A 21,085-nucleotide genomic window follows, 5' to 3' on the forward strand; every position below is an offset into this window, starting at 1 on the left:
GCCAGTTATCTCAGTATTTCATCTATGTTCCCTCGTCAATATGAACCAAAAGTAAGCAGTCTCATAGCTCACACCTCAGCATCTTGCCTCTGACAATCTCAAGATTGTCTTCCAACCCTAATTAAGCTTCAGAGTACTCAGTTTAACCTGAAGCCAAAATAATTTTGTACAAGAACAGTGAATAAACAGGAATCCCACCAGAAGTCAAGAACTGTGATTTTCAGCTCACTGCATTTCCATAGTATGTTCCCTTGCTATACAATGTATAAAACATTTTATTGTATACCATCACTCAGGACTTGATGCTGAAACTGCTCCGTATGTATGCAGTCTGATTAAAATCTTAATAGAACCAGAGAAGATTTCAAAGAATTCAGTGGTAAAAATCTAGGTATAAAAATGTCACTGAAAGCACATGGAATAAAATGGAGAAACATTTTCTCTGACTTCACTATCAGTCTTCCCATTGGTTAAGATCTTAAGCTACACAGATAAAACCCCAGGTTTTGACACTTCAGGAGAAGAGCTGTCTTTTAAAAGTCTTAATTTAAGATTAAACATAGTTACAAAACTTTATGGAAGTTTACTTTTTTCTCTGACCTCACTATGACTGTGAGTCTTCCCAGTGGTTAAGATCCTAAGACACACAGAAAAAGAGTGGGAAACATAAGCACGGTTTTTTGTGAAGGACACATCAAGAGACATTATGGATATCCAAGTCAGTAAGGTTATCTGAATATTCCACAAGTTTATCTGCTCTACAAAATCACTAGCGAATTTAAAAAGAATTGCTCTCCCAGGATTTGATAGTGAAAGCTACTGAATGTTTCCAATGACATACAGAGCACCACTGACACAGTTGGACCTCATAGTGCAGAGTGCTTGTAGAAACTGCCTACTGTATAATGTTCTCTGATTGCTCCTCTATATAAATTCTGTATATGTTTCACAGAGAGATCCCATAGTCTACTAGTTAGTATTAAACCCAGTAACATCACCTGTGTAATATATCTTTTGCTTCCTCAATGTCAACACATTTTAAATTCAATTAGTGTACAAGGAACTGTTAAGATTGATTGTTGTTCAGTACTGTCATTATCAAATTGAGAAGTTAGGACAGAAACATGAAAACTGAGAAGGTATCTCCTCTCTTCTGACAGAAAAGTGAAGAAAAATTATTAAGATTTGTTCTACAAAGAATGGCCTATTACGAATCAGTCACTAAGCTCATCAAGATTTGTTCCTAAACTTGCCCACTTGTATTTTTTTAGGGTTCAATTTACCCTTTGCTCATTTGCAGTACAATGTAATCTGTGAAGTTTAATATTGAAAACAGTGGACTTCTGCTTGGGCAATACCCTATACCAAACATAAACATGATAAATCAAACTTGACCATTCTCAGCTGTTGTGCTTGCTGCTATGCACAGTTTCAGAGATTCAATGATACTCTTTACTTAGAGGAAGTTATTCTCAACAGTAAATAATTGTTATGTCTTTATACAAAGCTTCAGCAGGACTGAGACTAACTTTTAACTGATAATGGTTCTATTTCTAGAGGATTTCCACTTTTGCATCCTACTGCCCTACTGCTAATGTGTACTGCATTTGTCCTATCACACAAAACCTTAGGATATGAAGAAAACCAAACTGAAAAACAAAATAAAAACTAATCCAACACTCTTCCTCTCAAACTCAGTTAAGCTACATTTAATTTAGTTTAGTGAAGTCCCACATCTGCAACCAGTAAACTCCACAGTTGTTACACTGCATAGCTGTGGTTTAAAGCCTTGCCTTGCACACAACACACTGGCAGCAAAGCAGAAACCATTAACTTTTATACGACTTTAGCATAGGGACCAGTTAGAATTAGGAAAGCCTCTGTGTCCTGAGTAAAAAGATATAGTCACCATTAAGTTGACCCAAATTCTTACAGAATATAAATTCTGATTAATCTTTAAATAGAGAGATTATCATTACAATGGCTTTCTTTCCGATCAATTTGGAGTGCCTGCAGTTATCTCTTAGAGGTGAAAATAGTAACATAAAAGTACCATTATAAAAAGATTTAATTGTAGGATAAATTAGCAAAATTAAGACGTATTTGAGTCCTTTGCTCTATCGTGATGGGTGGAATTAAGAGACAAAATCCTCTAAGCCCAAATGGCAGCATGCTATATGTCAGTGCACAAGTATGACATACACCAAGCCAAGAGACCTCCCATTTACTGCTAGAGGAAGGGCTTGTACTCAGTAGGAATGCAGAGTGACACACAGGAAAGTTCAAATCATGGCTCTGAAAACAATGGTAATGCATCTACTATTTCAACTGGTCAAGACGTCACTCTGTGCCCAACAGTATCTGTTCATGGGACTGCAATGCAAGGAAACCCGTTTGTTTCTCTCAGTTTTTGACCCTTCTGAGGAAAGGTAGCTATCAAAGCTACAAAGAAAGTAAAATTGAGATCGTAGTCTTGTCATCAAGGACTGGTGAAAAGCATTGCATTAAAGTGATTTTGCAAAAAGGCCTAGTTCTTGTGTTCTTTACTATGCATAAAGAAACCCTGAAACATTTTTTTTCACATTCTCTCTCAGCACATGGTCAGCTAGCTGTTTCGGGTTTTTTTATGAGACATATATTGGTTTTAATTATTTCTCTGAGGGCTGGAGACTCAACAGCACAAAGGACACAGAATAAAAATCAATCCTGAGGAGGCAAAATGACCTTTAGGCAGGCTAATTATAATTAAATCAGTTTTGAAAAAAAATTCCATTTTCTGTATTTTGGACAAAAATATTTCCTTGTTAAAACATCATTGTCCTGACCCTTCAGTGAAGGCTGTAAAAATTTTTAACCCAGTTCTCATTGATAGATTATGCTCAGGCACCATGAACAAGAAGTGGATGATATATTGATACTGTATCACTCTGAATGTGTGAGCAATACCCAGTGGTGTTTAAATTATTAGACTTGATGTTGCTGTAGTGGTAATGGTACTCAGCTCTGTATTTATTTTACACAGTCAATCCTGGTCCCTACAGATCCTCAAAGCTAGGACAGTGATGTTTCATAGTGTCTCTACGCTTGTGACTGGAAGATTGGAGGATTTCTTTCCTCCCTCCAGGTGGCAACTCTCCCTGCTCTCTCTGGGAAGGACGTCACGGTAGAAATTCAAGGTAGAGGCAAATAAATCTTGCTAAAAACTCTAAAAATCTGTTGAGTTACAGAACAGGAAAAAGTCTGAAAAGATTGTATTTCAAGAGCAGAGAATCATGTTGTACTGCAGCTTTCCAGAGAAGATTAAGGTCCTCTGGCACATCTCCCTGTCCTGCCAGCATGATTTAGTCAGCTGGAGAATATAAGGTAAGAAGAAGAAAAATTAGAAGAGGGAACTGCAGTCTCAAAAAGCACCACTAGTGCTTTGCCTAAGCAGTCAGATGGTACCACCGCTTCAAAGTGGTCAAGAATTTGAAAGTTCTGAATATCAGGATGGTGAGTCAAATGGTCTAACTCCTTATTGACACCACTAGTGAATAAATCAAAGCTCTCCTTGATTTTTCCAGTTAAAGCCCTCTTCTCTTACAAGAGGATTCTATTTTCTAGATCATGATTCCTTTTCTCTCTGATGCTTTAGGTTCAACAGCTATAAACCAAAACTAGAGACAAATGGGAATGCATTACATCTGAATGGGAATATGCATTTTCAACTGGAGTAGTGGCAACTTTTTTTTTTCCAAGCACTTTACTTCTCTCATGTATTTGGAATAAATTCAATTTTAATTCCAGAATAGGCAGAATTCTTAGCAAAAGACACTGTGTCTGCTGAAAAAAAGTGACAAATGGACAAGCAATTGGGATAACTGGTAGGTTAAACCAGAATACATTCACTCAGTTTTGAGGTTAGGAGTCTCAAGAAAGTAGAAACATATTCCAAAATGTGCCAAACATGCCTGAGCTTCCATTGAAGCAAACATCAAAACACACTGCACACACTATAAAATTGGTAACAGAATGTTTAAATTCTGGTGTCTTGTATTAGTAATTGTACAACCTCTTAAACATAAATTACTATTACAAATGTATATTTAATGTCCTGCTGTTAATTTCTGGCTCTTTAAGCCACTCAGTCTGCTAGTGTGAAATAGAAGCATTTGTTAAGAGGGGATAAGTATATGTGATAAATTAGAGGGATTAACATGATCTTAAATTAGTGAAAAAATTTAGTCTTTTTAATATTTATTTTCTTGCTGCTGCTCAGTTTTTGACAGCAGAAGACATGACAGTTATATAAATAGACTTCAAACAGAGGATATTCTCAGTATGGGAAAGGCATCTTTTTGTTGTTACTGGTATTTAAGAACTACATTTTCAGCAGTTGCCAGACCCATGTTACCAGTCTCAAATTCCCTCTTCCTTCTGGGATAGCACCACCTAGTGGCTATTACACATACTGGAGATTGCTGCTTGGCAAAAACCACCTACACTGCAAATTCCAGAGCTCGTTGTAAGCAGACGTGAGAATGTGCTGTCACTCATCTTCAAACAAAACTCATACTGGCAGCAGGCTCATTTCAAGTCAGAATTACCTGAAAAGATGCAATATGGCTTATATATAAATGACTAACTTTAACATCAGTCAGTAATCTGCAAAAAAAATGGAGAAAACTGTATAATGACTTTCAATTTAATCTCTGTTTTTTTTCTGTTTGCTTTAGGAATGAAGCATATGTTGACTGGAGGAAAAAGGGCTAAGAGGTAAGGAGAGAATATGATGGGACATTGAAACAGTCACTATTCTTTTGTTTACAAAAGCTTTTTTGTAGAAAGTTAAAAGAATAGCATTATTTTTCTTCATTGAGCAGATATGAAGCAGCATTGCCAGAACTACCTTCTGTTCTCAGCCAAACCTTTCATTTATCTTGCAAGCTGCCAAAACCAAACCTGGCAACAATGTGATTTTAGAACACAGAAGCCCCAACACAGGTTGTGAATGCCAATTGTATTAGAGAGACCGGAAAAAAAAGAGCAAAATCACTAGGACTTTTAAAAAATAAAAATGGCAAAGGTTTTCAGCTATTCTTAAAACACTATGCACAGGAGCATATACACAGTTGGGTTTTTTTAACAGGATGTCCTGTACCAGCTTGACAGAAACAGACAACAGTCGACTAGCTGTGCAGTCTTCACAGAAAGGTAAATGTGCAGAAAGCTCATTTTCAGTGCTGCTGTCACTGAAAATACCTCTAAAAAGCCACAGGAAGATCAGTTTGCAGGAAAAGAGCAGCACTCTGATTTTAAAATAGCAGTAAAATCAGTAGTATAATATTTACAGTAATAGGTACTGATAACTGGGACAAAGAACCTAATCTGTTTCATTCTGACAATAGTTCCAAGGTATAAATAGCTGGTAAAGAGAGGTGTTGGAGACACATCCGACCAGATGCGAGCTTTCTTTTTTGCTTTGCATGATCCAGCCTGAGTAAAAGAATCTCTTTTACCACATTAACGTGGACTCAAATGTCAGAAGTAGTCACAAAGATTCTTTGTTCTACACTTGGGCACAAACCAATCCTACCCCATTTTAAAGAATATAGCACTCCACATAAGCTTGCCCTAACTGAAAGGAAACATAGATACTTCCCCATCAGATTCTCACCTCTCAGTGACCTCTAAAAGCATAAATTGAAGGGGGTTAATCCACAGCCTTCTAATTCCAGGACAAGAACAGAGACATTGTAAGAAGAATTTAAGTAGCATATAAACAGATATTTTGCTATTAGTTCTACATGTCCAAAATAAATTTTTCTCCATACGTTCTTTTTCTACACAGAAATCTCAAGAGAGCTTAAGGGCCTCACTAGAGGCTATGACTGGGCTACTAAGGGTCCAGACATCCCAGACACAGAATTGCATTGATAACCCATGTAAAATAAGATTAAACAACACTACCTCAAGCATGTACACTTATTTCTACCTAAAAGTACAATAATCTCATTTGCAAATGTCATATCAGATCACAAGAATTTTGCAATCTAATACAATCCACCATACTCAGATCATTCCTAAGTATCACATATTTTTTCTTACCCTTTGATGAAAAAGATACTTTAAAACCGTAGGAAGTATTGAGAGATGTGTACATTTGTTGGCTTGTTTGTATGTACACTGCAGAACAACCTTTTGCATAACTTACCAGCATTCTGGCATCTATCCATGGAGTCATCAAACCTCATGTTGCTGTGCACTTTTATGTAAGTCAGTGTCAAAAAGCTTTAAATCAACTAAAGTAATTAATTCTAGCATATTAGGATGTGGGTTTTTTTTATAATTTTAAGAAAATTTATGTATTGCATCAGTGTGTTTGAACAGATATTAACTCCAAACCAACTTGATGTACATTACCTGATTTATGAACTATAAGACATAGTACACAACAATCTATCAACACAGAACTGACCTTAGTAAAGGTCTAAGAACCAAGAAACTCCCATATTCTCATCCTTGCCCTGCATGTCAGTCTCCTTTTATCTGGAGCAAGGGATGGATCCTGCTACCTGGGCTTTGAGAAGAATTCATGTCCATGTATTATTAAAAAAAAAAAAGTGCACCATCTTATATATCTATGAAACTTTAAATGGCCAAGCTGAAAAAGAAGAAAAAAAATATCCAGTAACAACTAGAGTTTTAATGTAGCTGAAGAGGTTGCAATGTTAGCAAAGCTGTGCAGAAAATACCTGTTTTTGTTAACGGGCTGGAGAACAGCTGCTGAAGAAGTCTGTTCTCTGAAGTGCGCAGCACCACCACTATATCAGCAGGAAGAGTGTCTCTGTTTTTCTCAAGGAATGCAGAGGCATCATATAATACCTAGCATGGGAAACAAAATCAGAAAAGTTGTCAAAAAGGGCTACCCAAAACCTGCTATGTTCTTTAAAATGTTAGCAGTCAAGATGACCATGTAGAGCAGTCAGTTTCGTTCTGACAAGCCAATAAATTATGCAAAGGACTTCGAAGTGTACATCAACAGCAGTTTCTTCAGAATGTGAAATAGATACAACCAGCACCTATATTCATAGCACGTAATGGCACATCAAACTGGGTTAAATAGCTTAAATCACGTTGTATTATGCTTTCTCACATCAAATTGTGGCATCCATGATGTAACACAACAGAGATTAAAGCATAAACTGACAGTTTTCATGTGAAGTAAGAAATGGTTCTTCAGTGGTCATCATTGTCTACACCAAACTTGTGATCTATAACCAGACCTGTTGGAAGCTGCACTTCTAGATATGTTAAAATAGGATTTGCACTGATTCAAAACAAAACATCCATTTCAATCATTGCAATTGTTTTTATTAGAAATTACTGCCTGCCTATAAGTATTCATAAATGAATCAGTTAATTTTGCTTAATTTTTTTATTACTTCTTTTTAAATCGCTAGTGATTTATTATCGCCAGTGATACTCCTCTCTAGCCTAATTCCACTGAGTCCATTAGTTCACACAGAAACTGAACATTCTCCTGCAACAGAGAACTGGCTAGTAGTGGGTTTATGACTTGGTCATTTGGGTACAAAAAATTTACTAAAACCTGTGTGAAATGTTACAGTTATTCTTAACAAGTCATAAAGCTGTATAACATTTAGTAGAATATATCTTAAAATGTCAATTTTCTAATGGGATTTCTAATGAGCCAGAGAGGAGGTTTCATTGATAGTTTTATAAACCATGGCCTTTTCATTTTGCTTTTGTTTATAGACAAAGTCTTGGACTTTAAATCACAAGCAAAGCTGACTTGTGTGAAACAACTACACATAAAATAATAAGCGAACCCGCTGAAAACAAAAGAAGTTAGGTACTACAGACTACAAGAAAACACCTGTGCTAGCTAGCTCCAATTTTTCCAATTCTCTGTATAAGATTTTAAGTTCTGTTGCAGACATTGCTTTACACAGCATTTTATTCATATACTTACACTCACACAGAGAACTTGTGGCATTCACATGGTGTTAACAATCACATAACCTATTCTAGCTCCAAACAGTTGCTCCTTTGAAAGGACTGTATTAGTGGTGTTTCTGGTGCCAAATTTCTTTCAGAGTAAAAGCTGATCACTGTGTACACAATTTGTGAAAAAGCCTTTAAGGATAGGTTCTAAAATGGGCTACTCTCACATGAAACTTTTATTTTGGATTCTTGTTACTGTAAACTTTATCATTCTGTCTCATGAGAAAAAAAAATCAGGAAGCAGAAAGATTGGACAAAACAAATAATGACCATACTACTGTTATTTGAAATAGATAAAAATCACATGGTCTTACCTTTCCAGCATAGTGCTGAATACCAAATGACAGTTCTACTCCTTTTGGTCTCCAAAAGTATTTGCATCGTAAGTTATCTTCAAACTTATCTAGACATTGGGAAGAGACACTGGTGTAAGTAACTTAAGTAAAATCTTCATACCAATTAAGGACAGTTTGCTACTCAAGAAGCCCTAACTACTATAAACACATATGTTAGCAGACTGCTTAACAACAGCTGCGTGCCATCTTCTCCACGCTTTCTTCCAAGCTTCCACTTCTGAATGGAACAGCTCTTTCTAAAATAGCCTAGTAAGACTGTCTTTCAGATATCACTGTGGATTGTTTTCTGCGTGAAGACCTATCAAATAAGAGAGGAAAATGAGGTGTGATGACTTCTCATATTTTGCTATGAATACGCTTATTTGTGTATACAAGGTTTGGGATGTACTTATTTTAACACTCAAAGCTGTGCATAGATTTCAGTTGCTTACAGGCCTATTATTTATGTTTTCTATATCTTCCTTTCTCCATTCGTTTAGCTTTATGCATCATGTTTCAAGTATATGTTAACACCTTCAGGCTGGAACGGTCTCATCTAACTTTGGCTCTACAGAAAGAGAGGCTTCTGCCCAAAAGCTCTTCTAACAAGGCTTCCCGTTACCTGCAACTACCTCTAAAGAGCTGACAGAAAAAGAAACACCACCTTCTAAGAAAAATGTCTTTTATGCCCTGCGCTATTTTGTATGCTCTTTAATCTTTTGTAATGAAATTAGTGCTGATATTGCAAAACTTGCTATAGTATTTCTTTATCTGAACGAGCAACGAGAGGCCTGAGGACAGAATCAATTGATAAAATTCTCTGTCAAGCTGTGCTGGTCAGAAAAATATTACCTAAATGATTTTTCTAATGTTAGAATCCATTAATAATTTTTGTTAGGTTATTCTTTCTATTAACATTTAATCAAACTTGTATTTAAAGCAAAAAGAACTATGTTTGGAATTTCAGTGGGGTATGAGGGAGGGTGGTGGAATAATGATTATCACATCTGGAGAGTGCCAAATACCCCACTTTGCTCTCTCCTTGAGGCATCCTGCTATACTGTGTACAGATGAGGAGTAAGACTGATAGGCACTGGACTAAGGAAAGTGCCTCAGTTGAAGTTTAAGTTCAATATTCAGTATTAACTGGTTTTATAGGATCCACAAGGAGGTACACAGCTTTAGTATACAAATGATGACTGGAAGGAAACTATAGCATTCATTCTAGCTGTGACCTAAATTCAAGTTTCAACACAGCCTAGCAGAAATGAAAAATCTTGCACATATATTGTGCAATTTTAACAGGCAGTTGTTATTTTTCTCTGACTAACAGTTGGAGTCTCTGCTGCACATTCCATTGAAGGAACTGGAACTTTCCCTTTCATATGACAGGGAAGGATGGAGCTCTAGGAAATAAAAGCAAGAGAACAGTTTTAAACATGGCATGCACCACACGTTTTAAAAGTTGGCATGAAGATTTGTTAAAACAGATGTAAAATATGCATGAAGGAAGGGAAATATTCAGCCAGATGGCACACCAGAAATAACACACACTTTCTATTTATGATGAGATAATCTGGAGTGAAGCAGTATTTTCTAATTGGATAAACATGGGCCTGGGAGCCTGGGAGATCTAAACTATACTCTCGGCACTAATGCTCCTCACAGGGTGGTCCTAGACACAAGATTCTACTATGTCTCAGCCTTTCCTTCAGTAAATGAAGACAAATGCTGCTTGATGTACCTCACACATATCAAGATGACACAGATTATTTCCTTGTAACACTGGAAAGACAGTAAGTCCTTGACACCTGTTATATGATATAACTGTTGCAATATAAAAAGAACAGAAAATATGTAAAGTGAGAAAAATTATGAAGTGCAATGAAAAACATACTATAAATGTCAAATAAGATGGCACAGCATCAGCAGGATAACTAGGCTAGTAGAACTTGAGTAAAGATGTCATCCTGCCCCCTGTAAACACATTTGTTGTTTCTTAATTTTTTTATTTTTTCATTTCTTTGCACATACCAACTAAAGTTAGGTCTGTTGCCTGAGGAAATCGGCTTTCTTCATCTAGTAGAGATAGGAGACCCATGGGTTTCTGAAGGAACATATCTAGAAGTGGACGGTTGTCCTCATACTCCACTGTAGTAGCATCAATTCCCTCATTCTGATATTCCATCTACAGAGTCACCAGCACAATTTTAATTTTAAGCAGTAAATACATCATCATCATTACAACATTTATGATACACAGCAATACTCTAAAGGCCCCAACAACACGATTTGTAAAACTTCAGTTAAAAGATGTCACTATCTTGCATTTAAATCGTATACCTATTTTACAGCTTATAATGTACCTGCTGTGGTTCAGGATAGCTGATTCAACTAGACCTCATTAGAGTTAATCTTACCTGCTCAAGTGCAAAGATATGTTGATTGAAGTAAAACTGGATCTGTTCATTAGCAATATTTATGCACAGCTGTTCAAAGGAATTTCTTGCAAAGTTCTCAAATCCAAATATGTCTAGTATCCCAACATTCATCCCATTTTCAGCACTGCTGCATGTAAAGATAGCAAACTTCATTATGGGCAACATCAAATTCAAATAAAAATAACTGTGGTAACTGAGACCACATAACTGATTCAATCGGTTGCAAAAATAGAGCAGAAAAAAGTGTGTTTGAACCTGACAATTTATGCATTTGTTCAGTACCATGAATATTTGTGTTTTCCACTTGCTTCTTGCAAATTTCTCTGAAGAAGGTATGAGAATCATAGGTATATGGTAACAGACACTTAGCAGTCATATTAAAATAAGTAGTTTTAATAGGTAGATCTCTACCAAGTCTGCTGCTGCTACAAGCTGCACTGTTAAGATCCCATGTATCCTCAAGTACACTCATAGTCATACATAGTCACTTCTGCAACCCTAAGGAGGGCATGTTCATGTGAGAGAGTGAATTGCCAAGTAGAGGTGTCAGATGAGAAGCATTTTCACATCACCTAAGGGGTTTTCTTCTTTCTAAAAATCTCTACAGCTGCTTGCAAGACCAAAGCAGCCAGATCAGTATCTGGGAATGGAATCATATGGATGCACAATGTGAACACTTCTGTAATTATGAAAACAAAAAATTTAAAAATCAGCATGCTTTAAGCAGCAGCAAAATAATATTCTGTATTTCTTGCTTGCTTAGAAAAGCAGAAGGACTCTTAGGACTGTGAATACATAGCAAAGTTTTTTGGTGAACTACAATTATTTACCAAACTTTGGTATGTTTTTAACATTCACTACATAGAAAACATCCTTTTAGAGAATTGTGGAGCACTTTAATGACCCAGTTTCCATTGACTTCAGTAGCTAAATTCCTCTCAGCCCTCCGAAAATATTTGGGTTAATGTCCTGGAAACAGAATTCCGTATCACAGCATGAAAGCAATTTTGAAGCCTTAGCCAAAATAAACACAGCACCCTTTCTGCAAAATCAAAAATATACAAATGGATGAACCCATCAAAGACATGTGCACAGTAAATACACGATTCAGTGATGTGTAACTTGCCATATATTTTTATCTGGCTGAAGCAGCGTATTAATACGATTTACGATCCAGCTGAAGAGCCGGCCATAAAGTGCTTTCGACATGGCATCTCGCACGTCAGCTGCTTTGTCCACGGTGTTTGTTCGGATAATAGTCTCCCCTCGTGTTACAACACAGTGGGAGGTCAGGGCCTCTTGAAGTTCTTCTGACCCAATACTTAGTAGTGCAGCGGCTAAAAAGCAGTGGGAAAATGATACATGACTGTGATATGCAGCAGAAATCACCAGCACTGTCCAACTGTTATCCCAAGTTAGAGATTCTTACAAACACAGTCAGATTGTATTTATAGAACAGGCTATGTAAAAACATATTTACAGAATTGACAATGTGAAAATGTATTTACCGTTATCTAAGGCTTCTGGGTTGGGAACCTCACTTTTATCTGTTTGGTGTTGTGAAGAAATGGCAGCAAACTCAATATTTCCAGTATTTAAGATTCCAGTCAGAATTCTGTACACTGAGTATACTTCCTGTAAAAGATGACAAGAGGCATTTTTAAGGAAGCTGATTAGGGGGACACTGGAATGGCTACTAAAGGTGGTAGTTTGTTCTGAGATTAAGTTCTACAAACTGAAGAAAGTAAGATACAGAAACCAGTGTGATGTAGCAATGTGAATGGACTTGCCTGAGTACCAAGTAAGACCTCAGACTGGTCTTTGTTTCCAAGTGTAAATTTTCACGGTTCACTTCTGTGATAAGAGAGATTTTGTGACACTGGTGTGTACCCACAAAACCAAATGGGAGCCTGTGCATGGGAAGCACAGAGGTGTTTGCTATAAAGAAAGTAATGATTTAACAGCTGGATTTCTTACCTCATCAGTGAATCCTATAATTCTAAAGCAATGCTGAATTGCTTCAAATTGTCTTCCATAAGAATCTTTAGTAACAATATCCTGCATTACTTTTCCAGTTTCATTATCTATATATCTAGATAAAATGGAAGAAAGAAGGCATCACACTAGCAGATATGCCTGTACAGCCTCCAGTGACTTCAATGCAACTACCTCAGTAACTGGAAAGAACTTTAATTTCAACATTTTCAAATTACCCACTTTGGTGCTAATTCATAAAAAAATCTTATTTTTGTTGCACTTTTGCTCATTCTTTGTTAATATCTGTTATGGTGTCAGCAACATTTCACACACATTCCCTCACCCACTACAGATCAGAGACACCCAAAGTACAAATAGCAATTAAAAATCAGAACTCTAGAGCATTTTGTGGGTTCTTGAGTATTATAGTAAGAAATAAGATGATTGTCTTGAATTCAAAGTATGACAGAATAGTAATTTCCATTGTTCCTCCTCCTCTTTAAATAGTTCAAGTTCTCAAGTAAATACAAATAATCTAATGCCTTATTGTCCATCCTCTTCTTTGCTTGGGAAGATTAAGAAAGATCCTTAAGGGATGGAGAAGGATTAAGAGAGATTTTAAGGCATCATACTGAAAGCAAGAGCTGATCAATAGCTAATTACAATGAGCAGTTAAAACAAATGAGTGATAGTTACCTAGGAGGCTTTTTATCAGGAAGTCTATATTCAGAAAGTTTCTTCTGATGATAAAGGCCAGCATAAATATAATAAAATATATGGAAATTTTTCTCTCCCCTGGGAAAAAAAGAAAAAGTATCCTTTTAAAGCATATGTGTTTATTCTTGTGGCATCTTGCACTTTGTAAAAGTAGAGGTTCTTATCAGGAGCTCACCGAAGCAGGCACAAATCTTGGACTTGTTTTAAAAGTGTAGGATTAGCAACTGTGGAACTCTGAACACACAGTCAACCACAATGCTTCTCCAAGAATGAAGCAATTCTGCCTTTTGCTCCAAAAGAACCTAAGTGTTGATTTAGCACTGTACAAAGGTTTGCTGCTTTAGCAGAAGGCACAAAGGCATTGAAAAGAAACAAATTAGGAGAATAAACCAGAATCCAAACATCATACAAATGTGAAATTACAGACAATTAATATACCTACACAGCCTGTTTTATAACTCTTGATTTTTCAAGTAGATATTCAGAAATCTTTGCCCCCATTACAGCTCCTGTGGGCGTAAACATCATTTCCAGGTATTTTCCAAAGCGACTTGAGTTGTCGTTGATGGCAGTGCAGGCATTCCCAAATGCTTCAACCAGAGGATTCACCTGAAGAATTTTCTCACGCAAAGCACGGTTATTGGCCTTGACAGGACAGATACAGATCAGAAAGATCATTAAAGTAACACAATCCAGTTCTTGCTTCAGAAGCATAGCATCTCTTTCTTGTTCTTCTGTGGACTTAGATAATGTGTTAACCATTCCAGTTATACAACAATAAGGCCAACAAATTGATGAGGAAGTCTCCCCCAGATAGGAAAACCATCAAAACCTAAACACATCTACTTAAAGTTAGCCTTACACACTTGATTTTATCATAATTTTGCACTAATACCATTACTCATAACATTTAAATGTGTAAGAGTTCCTAAGATTAAATCCACAACAAGATGTGTTGTTCTTTATTGCATAAATGAACAACAGCATATGTGATAAACATTCTAGGTAACTATAGGCACTGAACTCAGGATCTGGGACCTTCTCTTAAAAAAATGCAGAATGACTTGGTGTGGATTGTACTCTAGTAGCTTAATTCAATACTCTCATATGCATGATTACTCTGTCCCTAACTCAAGTAGGACAATTCAAACAAACAGCTTTAAGTATTAAAGATAAATAAAGAGGAAACTGAGGATGGGGTTGGGAGGATTTGTTCATAGTTTTATATGATTGGGTAAGAAGTACCTTTCCCAAGAAGGTCAAATGTTGGACGATCAGATGGGCACTTTCTGTCTTTCCAGCACCACTTTCCCCACTGATGATAATGCACTGAACAAACATGATAAAACAGTTAAAGGCACAGCTCACCACATGGTTGATCACAACTATTACTGCCCCAATCTGTTGTTTACTATTTAGCACCAAGACTACAAAATTCCTTGAGTCAATTCCCTCAACTACTTTCAGAGAGGAAAGATCAGCAAGGGCTCAGTGTAATGATTTATTCCCTAGATTGCTACAACATGTCTCAAAACACCTGACAGCAAGGTGCGAAGCAGTGACTGAATTTCTAAGAGCTAAGGTATTAAAAAGCGACCATGTCTACAGGCTAACACATGCTATGAACATATGCAGCTTGTTTCTTGTTTCAAATGCTTATAGCTCAAAAAACTGCCACATTTCTGTTGATGTGGTGCAGTGCAACAGTGCTTCCAAACTCATTGCACTGACTTAACATAAATTAACATGAAACACAGGGTACAGCTGTATCTAATACACTGAGCAAAAGTCTGCTCCTGGCTTTAAAAATAGTCTTAAATAATTGCTGCTGCGTAAAGAGATTATCCTGTAGGTGAATGATACTCTCAAGCTAGAACAGCAAAATAGCAGATAAGAATTTCGGAAAAATAACCATCTGCTCATTGGATGATTCTAGGAGAACATATCCATCTTCCTCCTGAGTCAGCATTCCTTAACACACAGTATTTTTTAGGCTCTCCAAGTGGCTTCCGGACTCACTGATTAGCTAGAATGGTCTAAATAACTTGGTACCCTCCTCTCTGCTGTTATACTTCATGGATGAGGTAGAAGTAGAAGGCCAGTGCACCCTGAAGGCCAGTTCATACCTGAACACTGAAGGGTGAACACTTCAGTTCTTACCAAGTTAGAATTCTAATGGCATTTATAATTTTTCCATTTTTTCATGTGTTCTGGAGATCATCAGTACTACCTGAGGTATAGTATCAACTGACATATAATTTAAAATGTTAACATTGAGCAGTTGCATATATTTGCATATTTTTATGCTAACACCTGAAAATTCTTTGCACCAGACTGTGAACAAACAAGATTCTTGGCTGTGAGAAGGTACAAGGTCCTAAAACACTTGATGCAATGCCACTTCGTAGAGAACTGAGCTTCATTAAAAAGGTCTGAAATATGTAGCCATTTCTGGGTGGTGTCTTTTGATGTATGACAGCAGGTTCAAGGATTGACTCTAAATAATATATGCAATATGACATCTGAAGCTCATCTTTTTGCATCTTGAGTATTTTTATTCCTTGAAACAGATAACACAATGGTTCAGTTACTATACCTAACTTGTCTTTGTGTGACCAGAGAAGTCATGTCCAACAGTTCAGACATGTAAAGCCCATGAGTTCTTGTAGAACTAAAAACTCTTGTAGAATTGGCCTGAACTTTATCTTCAGGAGAAATGACAGACCTGGATTCAATTTACAGGCATCACAGGAAAACAAGGAAAAGCTCAACAAATAAAACAAACAGAACCAATCCACTTCCGATCTGGCTACAGTGTTTATCAAATGCATCAGTGTCTGAAGAACCAACATAACATCTGCCAGCTAATGGAGATGAACATGCACCTGTAATCCTCTGCAAACAGAAAACAGGAACATCTTAAACGGGAATGAAACATAAATAAAAGATGTGCAAAGTTAGCCTGATGGGTGGATGTTGAAACCAAATTTTTCCCCCATATAACTTATTGTTCATAGTATTTGTTTTCTTTAATGCTTCCATCAAAGAGCATGCATGTCCTTAAAGAAAAACTACCCATCTCTCAAGACAGTGTGCTGTCATATACTCAACAGAATGCCTTTTTTTCTTTGTCTTCAATGTCACTTTCATTTCTCTTCTTTGTTTAGCATTTTCTGACTGAAAGTTTTTTATTATTTTATTCTGATTTTGTGATTTTAAAAAAGCATTTTGTATGAATAATTATGTGATGTGAAGGGTAAAATCAGGAGGATTTTATAAATAAATATAGTTATTAGCTCTCAATATTAATGTACATATAGCACATCAAATTGGAAAGTGTACAAAATTAGAAAGTACAAAATTACAATCACAAGGCTGCAATAAAAAGAAATATAACTTCTGCATCATGGTCTTTCATTATCATTAAAATAATTGCTATATAATTGGATTTGTGTCCTTACTACATTTATATTAGAACTATTGTTCACATATTTTACTAAAAGAATCAGTTTATGGTTCCTATTTTTTTGTGACATACATAAAGAATCGATTACCCATCTCTTAATACTGTCATTATGCAGAGGAAATGTGGTTCAAACCCTGCCAATTTGCTATGGCATTAAGACCTTTCCATTTTACACTGGTGTAAATTATTGCAAGAGCTAATGCAAGACAGGCTAGGATCAGTGTTTGCAACACTCCAGCTGGTGTCAACTGCCAGTACTTCATGGGTGTCCAGGATAGTATATTGGTCAGGTAACCCTATCATCTTATTTGATCCATTAGTCTCTTTTAGTTCACTGTGTCCTGTTCAGAATTGCCTAGCCTTACTAGGTTTCTGCCCCATTTTTCCTGATGTAGGAATAAAACGCTTAAAGAAAAGATTTGACAAAGGAGAACGTAACAGAACATCAGCCACAGCCACACAGACTAGTGGCAGTATGATTAATAGGAACAGATTCTTACCTGATCTTTGCTGAATGTAACCATACTTTGGTAGGCAGCATCTGCTGATGCAAATATGTGAGGGGGATTTGATGACCGCTTCACACCATGGTAAAGCTTGGAGAACTAAATTAAAAAAAAGAGAACACACAGCAGTCAAATTACACAACTTAGTTGCATAATTAACAACTGAAAAGAGGACAGTAATTTTCTTCTGCCACTTCAGCAGAAGGTAGTTGCCTTTTTTATCACAGAATTTCCCCTGAATCACCTGGAAGAAAAGTGGTAATTCTTGGCACTGACCAACTTCCAGAATATAAATTATACCTAAAATGCACTCCAATGTTTCCCAAATAAGACAGAGGAGAGAAATGTATCACAAGGAACAGAATTTCAAACACAAGCATTCCATCAAGGAAATATTCAACCTATACATCAGACACTTCAAAGGTAACAGTGAACCTGAAATCTGGGACCTCTACCTGCAAGCAACCCTGATGTAGGCACCCACGATTTACGGCTGAGATTTATGGCTCCCCCTCTGTTGCAGATTCGTATGGAATTAAGCTGCCTCTTAACTTTACAGCATTTGATTCACTTTCTTTTAAGCAGTAGCTGGTGGCACAGGACACATAATAACCTAACTGCAATTCTTCAAGAAGCAACAGCCTCAATATAAGGAGATTCATGTAACCATCTTGTGTTTCTGAGAAGAAAGCCCTAAATGCCAGTCAAGGAACACAGCTGTGGCAATCTTTATCCCTCCTGTGAAATTTGTGCCACTATGCAGAAAGGAATTAAATAAAATGAGACAATATAAAACCAAAACAGAACACCACAAAAAAACCCAACCAAAACAAAAACCCCCAACAAATCCAAAACAACAACAGCAAAAAACCCAACAAAACAAACCCAAATTAAATAAAATGTGCAGCCACGCTTTTCTGGAAGAAGAAAAGGCTGAAGTTTAGTCTGTGCTTACAACATCACTTAAGCATTTTAGTGTATGGTGTTAATATGAATGTAATGTGAGTATTGTCCATGGGCTGGAACCATTCTTACCTGGGGAGAATAAATGCTGAGATTCTGAAAGGGGTTTAAGGCTATTAAAATGTCTCCAACATAAGTATAAATTTGCAAGTCAGCATAGCGTTTCTGCAGCTGATGAATAATTGTATCCTGAGAAGATCACAAAAAGTTTGATAGTTAAACAGCATTTTCCTAGTTGGGAACATTTTTCTAAATGTAGTGAGAACACTGAAACACTGATTAAGAAACACTTACTACAAGTGTTACTAATTATTTTTAAAGGCCAACATCACAAAACCAAGCAAATATTTTCAAGATTTTTGCAAATGTCATAAAACTAAGTTAAATGGCAATTTCTGTTTCTGGATCCGTACATATTTTGTTATACCATCCTGAGAAGCAAACCTTCTGAAGAGAAAATGACCATGCATACTATTGCTGCACTTTTCATAAATTTTCATTAATATTTTTATTTTATCATGAAAGAAGAATAATAATTTTTCAAAGACTAAACTTTAAGTGGCAGTAAGAGACCGTTTTAAACAGGCCACTAGCACAGTTTATTATCATGTCTCTTTTTTGCTGGCATGCAATTTAAGGATCACCAAAACAAAAACTTACAGCTACTCTGAGTATAGGTGATATAGTGAGATATGCAACTGATATTGTTTAATCACTCTTTATTCAGAAGCTGTAGACACCATGCTACTGTATACAAATTCATCAGTGTTAGGAAAAATCATGTAAATCTTCATGAATAAACATCTCATTTTAGGAAATTCACAAAGTAATTAAAAATACTATCACTCATAACGAAATTCTTCCGCAAAATAGAATTCCCTGCTACTGTTTTTATGTTACTAAGTACAATTCTAACAAAGTGATGATAACAGATCAGTCATATGACAATTCCTTTGTCGTGGTGAGACAAAATCTTGTAAGAAGAAACTCTTCTTATTCAATTAAAATAAGCCCAAAAAGTGGAAAGTGTCAAAATGTTAGGCAGAATTGTCAGAAATTGCTACTTGGACAGTACAGTACCTCATCTAGAACTTCTAGATTCACCAGATCATCATCTAGAGAGTACTTGTCAGCTCCATCCACATGGTAAGGTCTTCTTGTATGTATTCGTTCATGCCTAGAAGTTTTTTAAGTAGAACATCAGTGTTATAAAACTATCAAAGACAGTAAACATTGAGAGTGATGGGAAGTCATGGGCGAGTGTTTTGTCATATGGAAATTAGGGACCCAGTCCCTGAAATACCTATTTTCACTTGAGATAGCCTTTTATAAAATCAGTTGCTCAGACTGCTGTCCAGTGCAATATCTGTTGTCCCTTTCACAGCATAAACTCCTATTTATCAATGCTCAGAGGATTTATCTGCAGACTTGCTACCACATACTACTAGTCCCCTTCCCTTCCCTTTCCTTCCCCTTCCCTTCCCCCACTCTGTTTAATTAAACCTCTCCCCCACTTACCCAGTCTATAATATTGTCATCTAATGAACAATAATTAGTATAAAAATCCTCCTGTTACCTTGGTGTATGCCAAGGTGTCTCCTCAGATGACCCTAGATCTGGCCCAAAACAACAGTTTTGAGCCACAGCTGCCATCAGACTCTAAATTGTATGGATGTTCAGTCAGCTTGTCCTCAGAGATTTAAGCCACACAATAAGCAGCAGAGACAAACTGTCACATAACCCCTTCATAATCAGATTATACTGAAGGAATCTTTGAAAATGCTGTGTGTATGTTTTTAAGCAACACATCTTGTTGAAACAGGGACAAATCAAGAGGATGTAATATGTCTTCCACAGAGGCGGTGAAATATGAATGCTGTAAGCACAACTAAGCTTTTCTTTACAACATAATCAAAGCACAGTAGGAGGACACCCACCGAGATACAGTCTGCATCCTGCTGAGTAACATTTAGCATTGATCCTCAATGACAGCCCTTGACAGATTGTTTCTGCATTGGTTGCCATGTAGAAAGTAGGAATCATGTGACCACACATTCCAAAACAACACTAAGTATCGTACCAAGCACTTACAGAGTGGGGCTGTATTTGGCAGGAAACACTATCTGTAATGTTGAAGGTTAATAGGAAGATGTAGCAGGTCTTTTTTCTCTTTAATCATATCTCCATATACTCATGGAATCCTGTCTCAAAAATGAGCATTGAGGCTTTTGCGTTTTACTCCCCCTTTATATATGCATCTACATTTGGAGCTAGTCAGTTTTCATTTAGTAAGGAGTATGTTTTCATATTCAAGAGCTATTGTATCACCAGAAGAATTATTGCATGGAAAGCCTCTAACAAAGAGGAAAGAGAAGAGTGATAGATGTGAATCACATTTAAAGATCCTAATTTTTAATGTCTATCTTTATTCATGTTACATTTGGCTGCCTGATGAGTTCTGGAAGCCTTTTTGTGATAGTTTATTTGAATTGGAACTAAAGAAAACAAACCTGTGCAAACTGGCTTGTCAGCGAGGAAATTGAACAGTGGGAACATAGAAAGTTTTGCTGATAGTCCCACTTACATTCTACATACTACATTCCTGGGGCTGGTAGTTTGCTTGATGTTGTACGTATGTACATCATCAATGAAAGAAGGAAAACAGAAGTAAGA

At 36.6% G+C, this 21,085-nt stretch overlaps 1 protein-coding gene across 20 annotated transcripts in view; it reads right to left on the bottom strand.

Annotated features, from left to right (window-relative positions):
- MYO3B (myosin IIIB) overlaps positions 1-21,085 on the bottom strand; it is a 202,190-nt gene that overhangs the window by 84,697 nt on the left and 96,408 nt on the right. For 15 of the 20 annotated variants that reach the window (XM_068138617.1, XM_068138614.1, XM_068138619.1 and 12 more), the window contains 13 exons: positions 19,493-19,589; positions 18,485-18,601; positions 17,444-17,548; positions 14,723-14,806; positions 13,920-14,122; positions 13,457-13,555; positions 12,761-12,875; positions 12,292-12,418; positions 11,910-12,120; positions 10,763-10,910; positions 10,377-10,530; positions 8,322-8,410; positions 6,735-6,864 (listed from right to left, as the gene is read on the bottom strand). In XM_068138617.1, the coding sequence (XP_067994718.1) occupies positions 6,735-6,864; positions 8,322-8,410; positions 10,377-10,530; positions 10,763-10,910; positions 11,910-12,120; positions 12,292-12,418; positions 12,761-12,875; positions 13,457-13,555; positions 13,920-14,122; positions 14,723-14,806; positions 17,444-17,548; positions 18,485-18,601; positions 19,493-19,589 (1,679 nt within the window). Of the gene's footprint in view, positions 1-6,576; positions 6,644-6,734; positions 6,865-8,321; positions 8,411-9,646; positions 10,170-10,376; positions 10,531-10,762; positions 10,911-11,909; positions 12,121-12,291; positions 12,419-12,760; positions 12,876-13,456; positions 13,556-13,915; positions 14,123-14,722; positions 14,807-17,443; positions 17,549-18,484; positions 18,602-19,492; positions 19,590-21,085 lie in introns of those variants that run through there. The other 5 variants (XM_068138630.1, XM_068138615.1, XM_068138624.1 and 2 more) reach the window with 5 other exon arrangements.

This window comes from Melanerpes formicivorus, unplaced genomic scaffold, assembly GCF_026170545.1.
Source record: "Melanerpes formicivorus ecotype bairdi unplaced genomic scaffold, bMelFor1.0.p_v2 SCAF_5, whole genome shotgun sequence".
Lineage (NCBI taxonomy): Eukaryota > Metazoa > Chordata > Aves > Piciformes > Picidae > Melanerpes > Melanerpes formicivorus.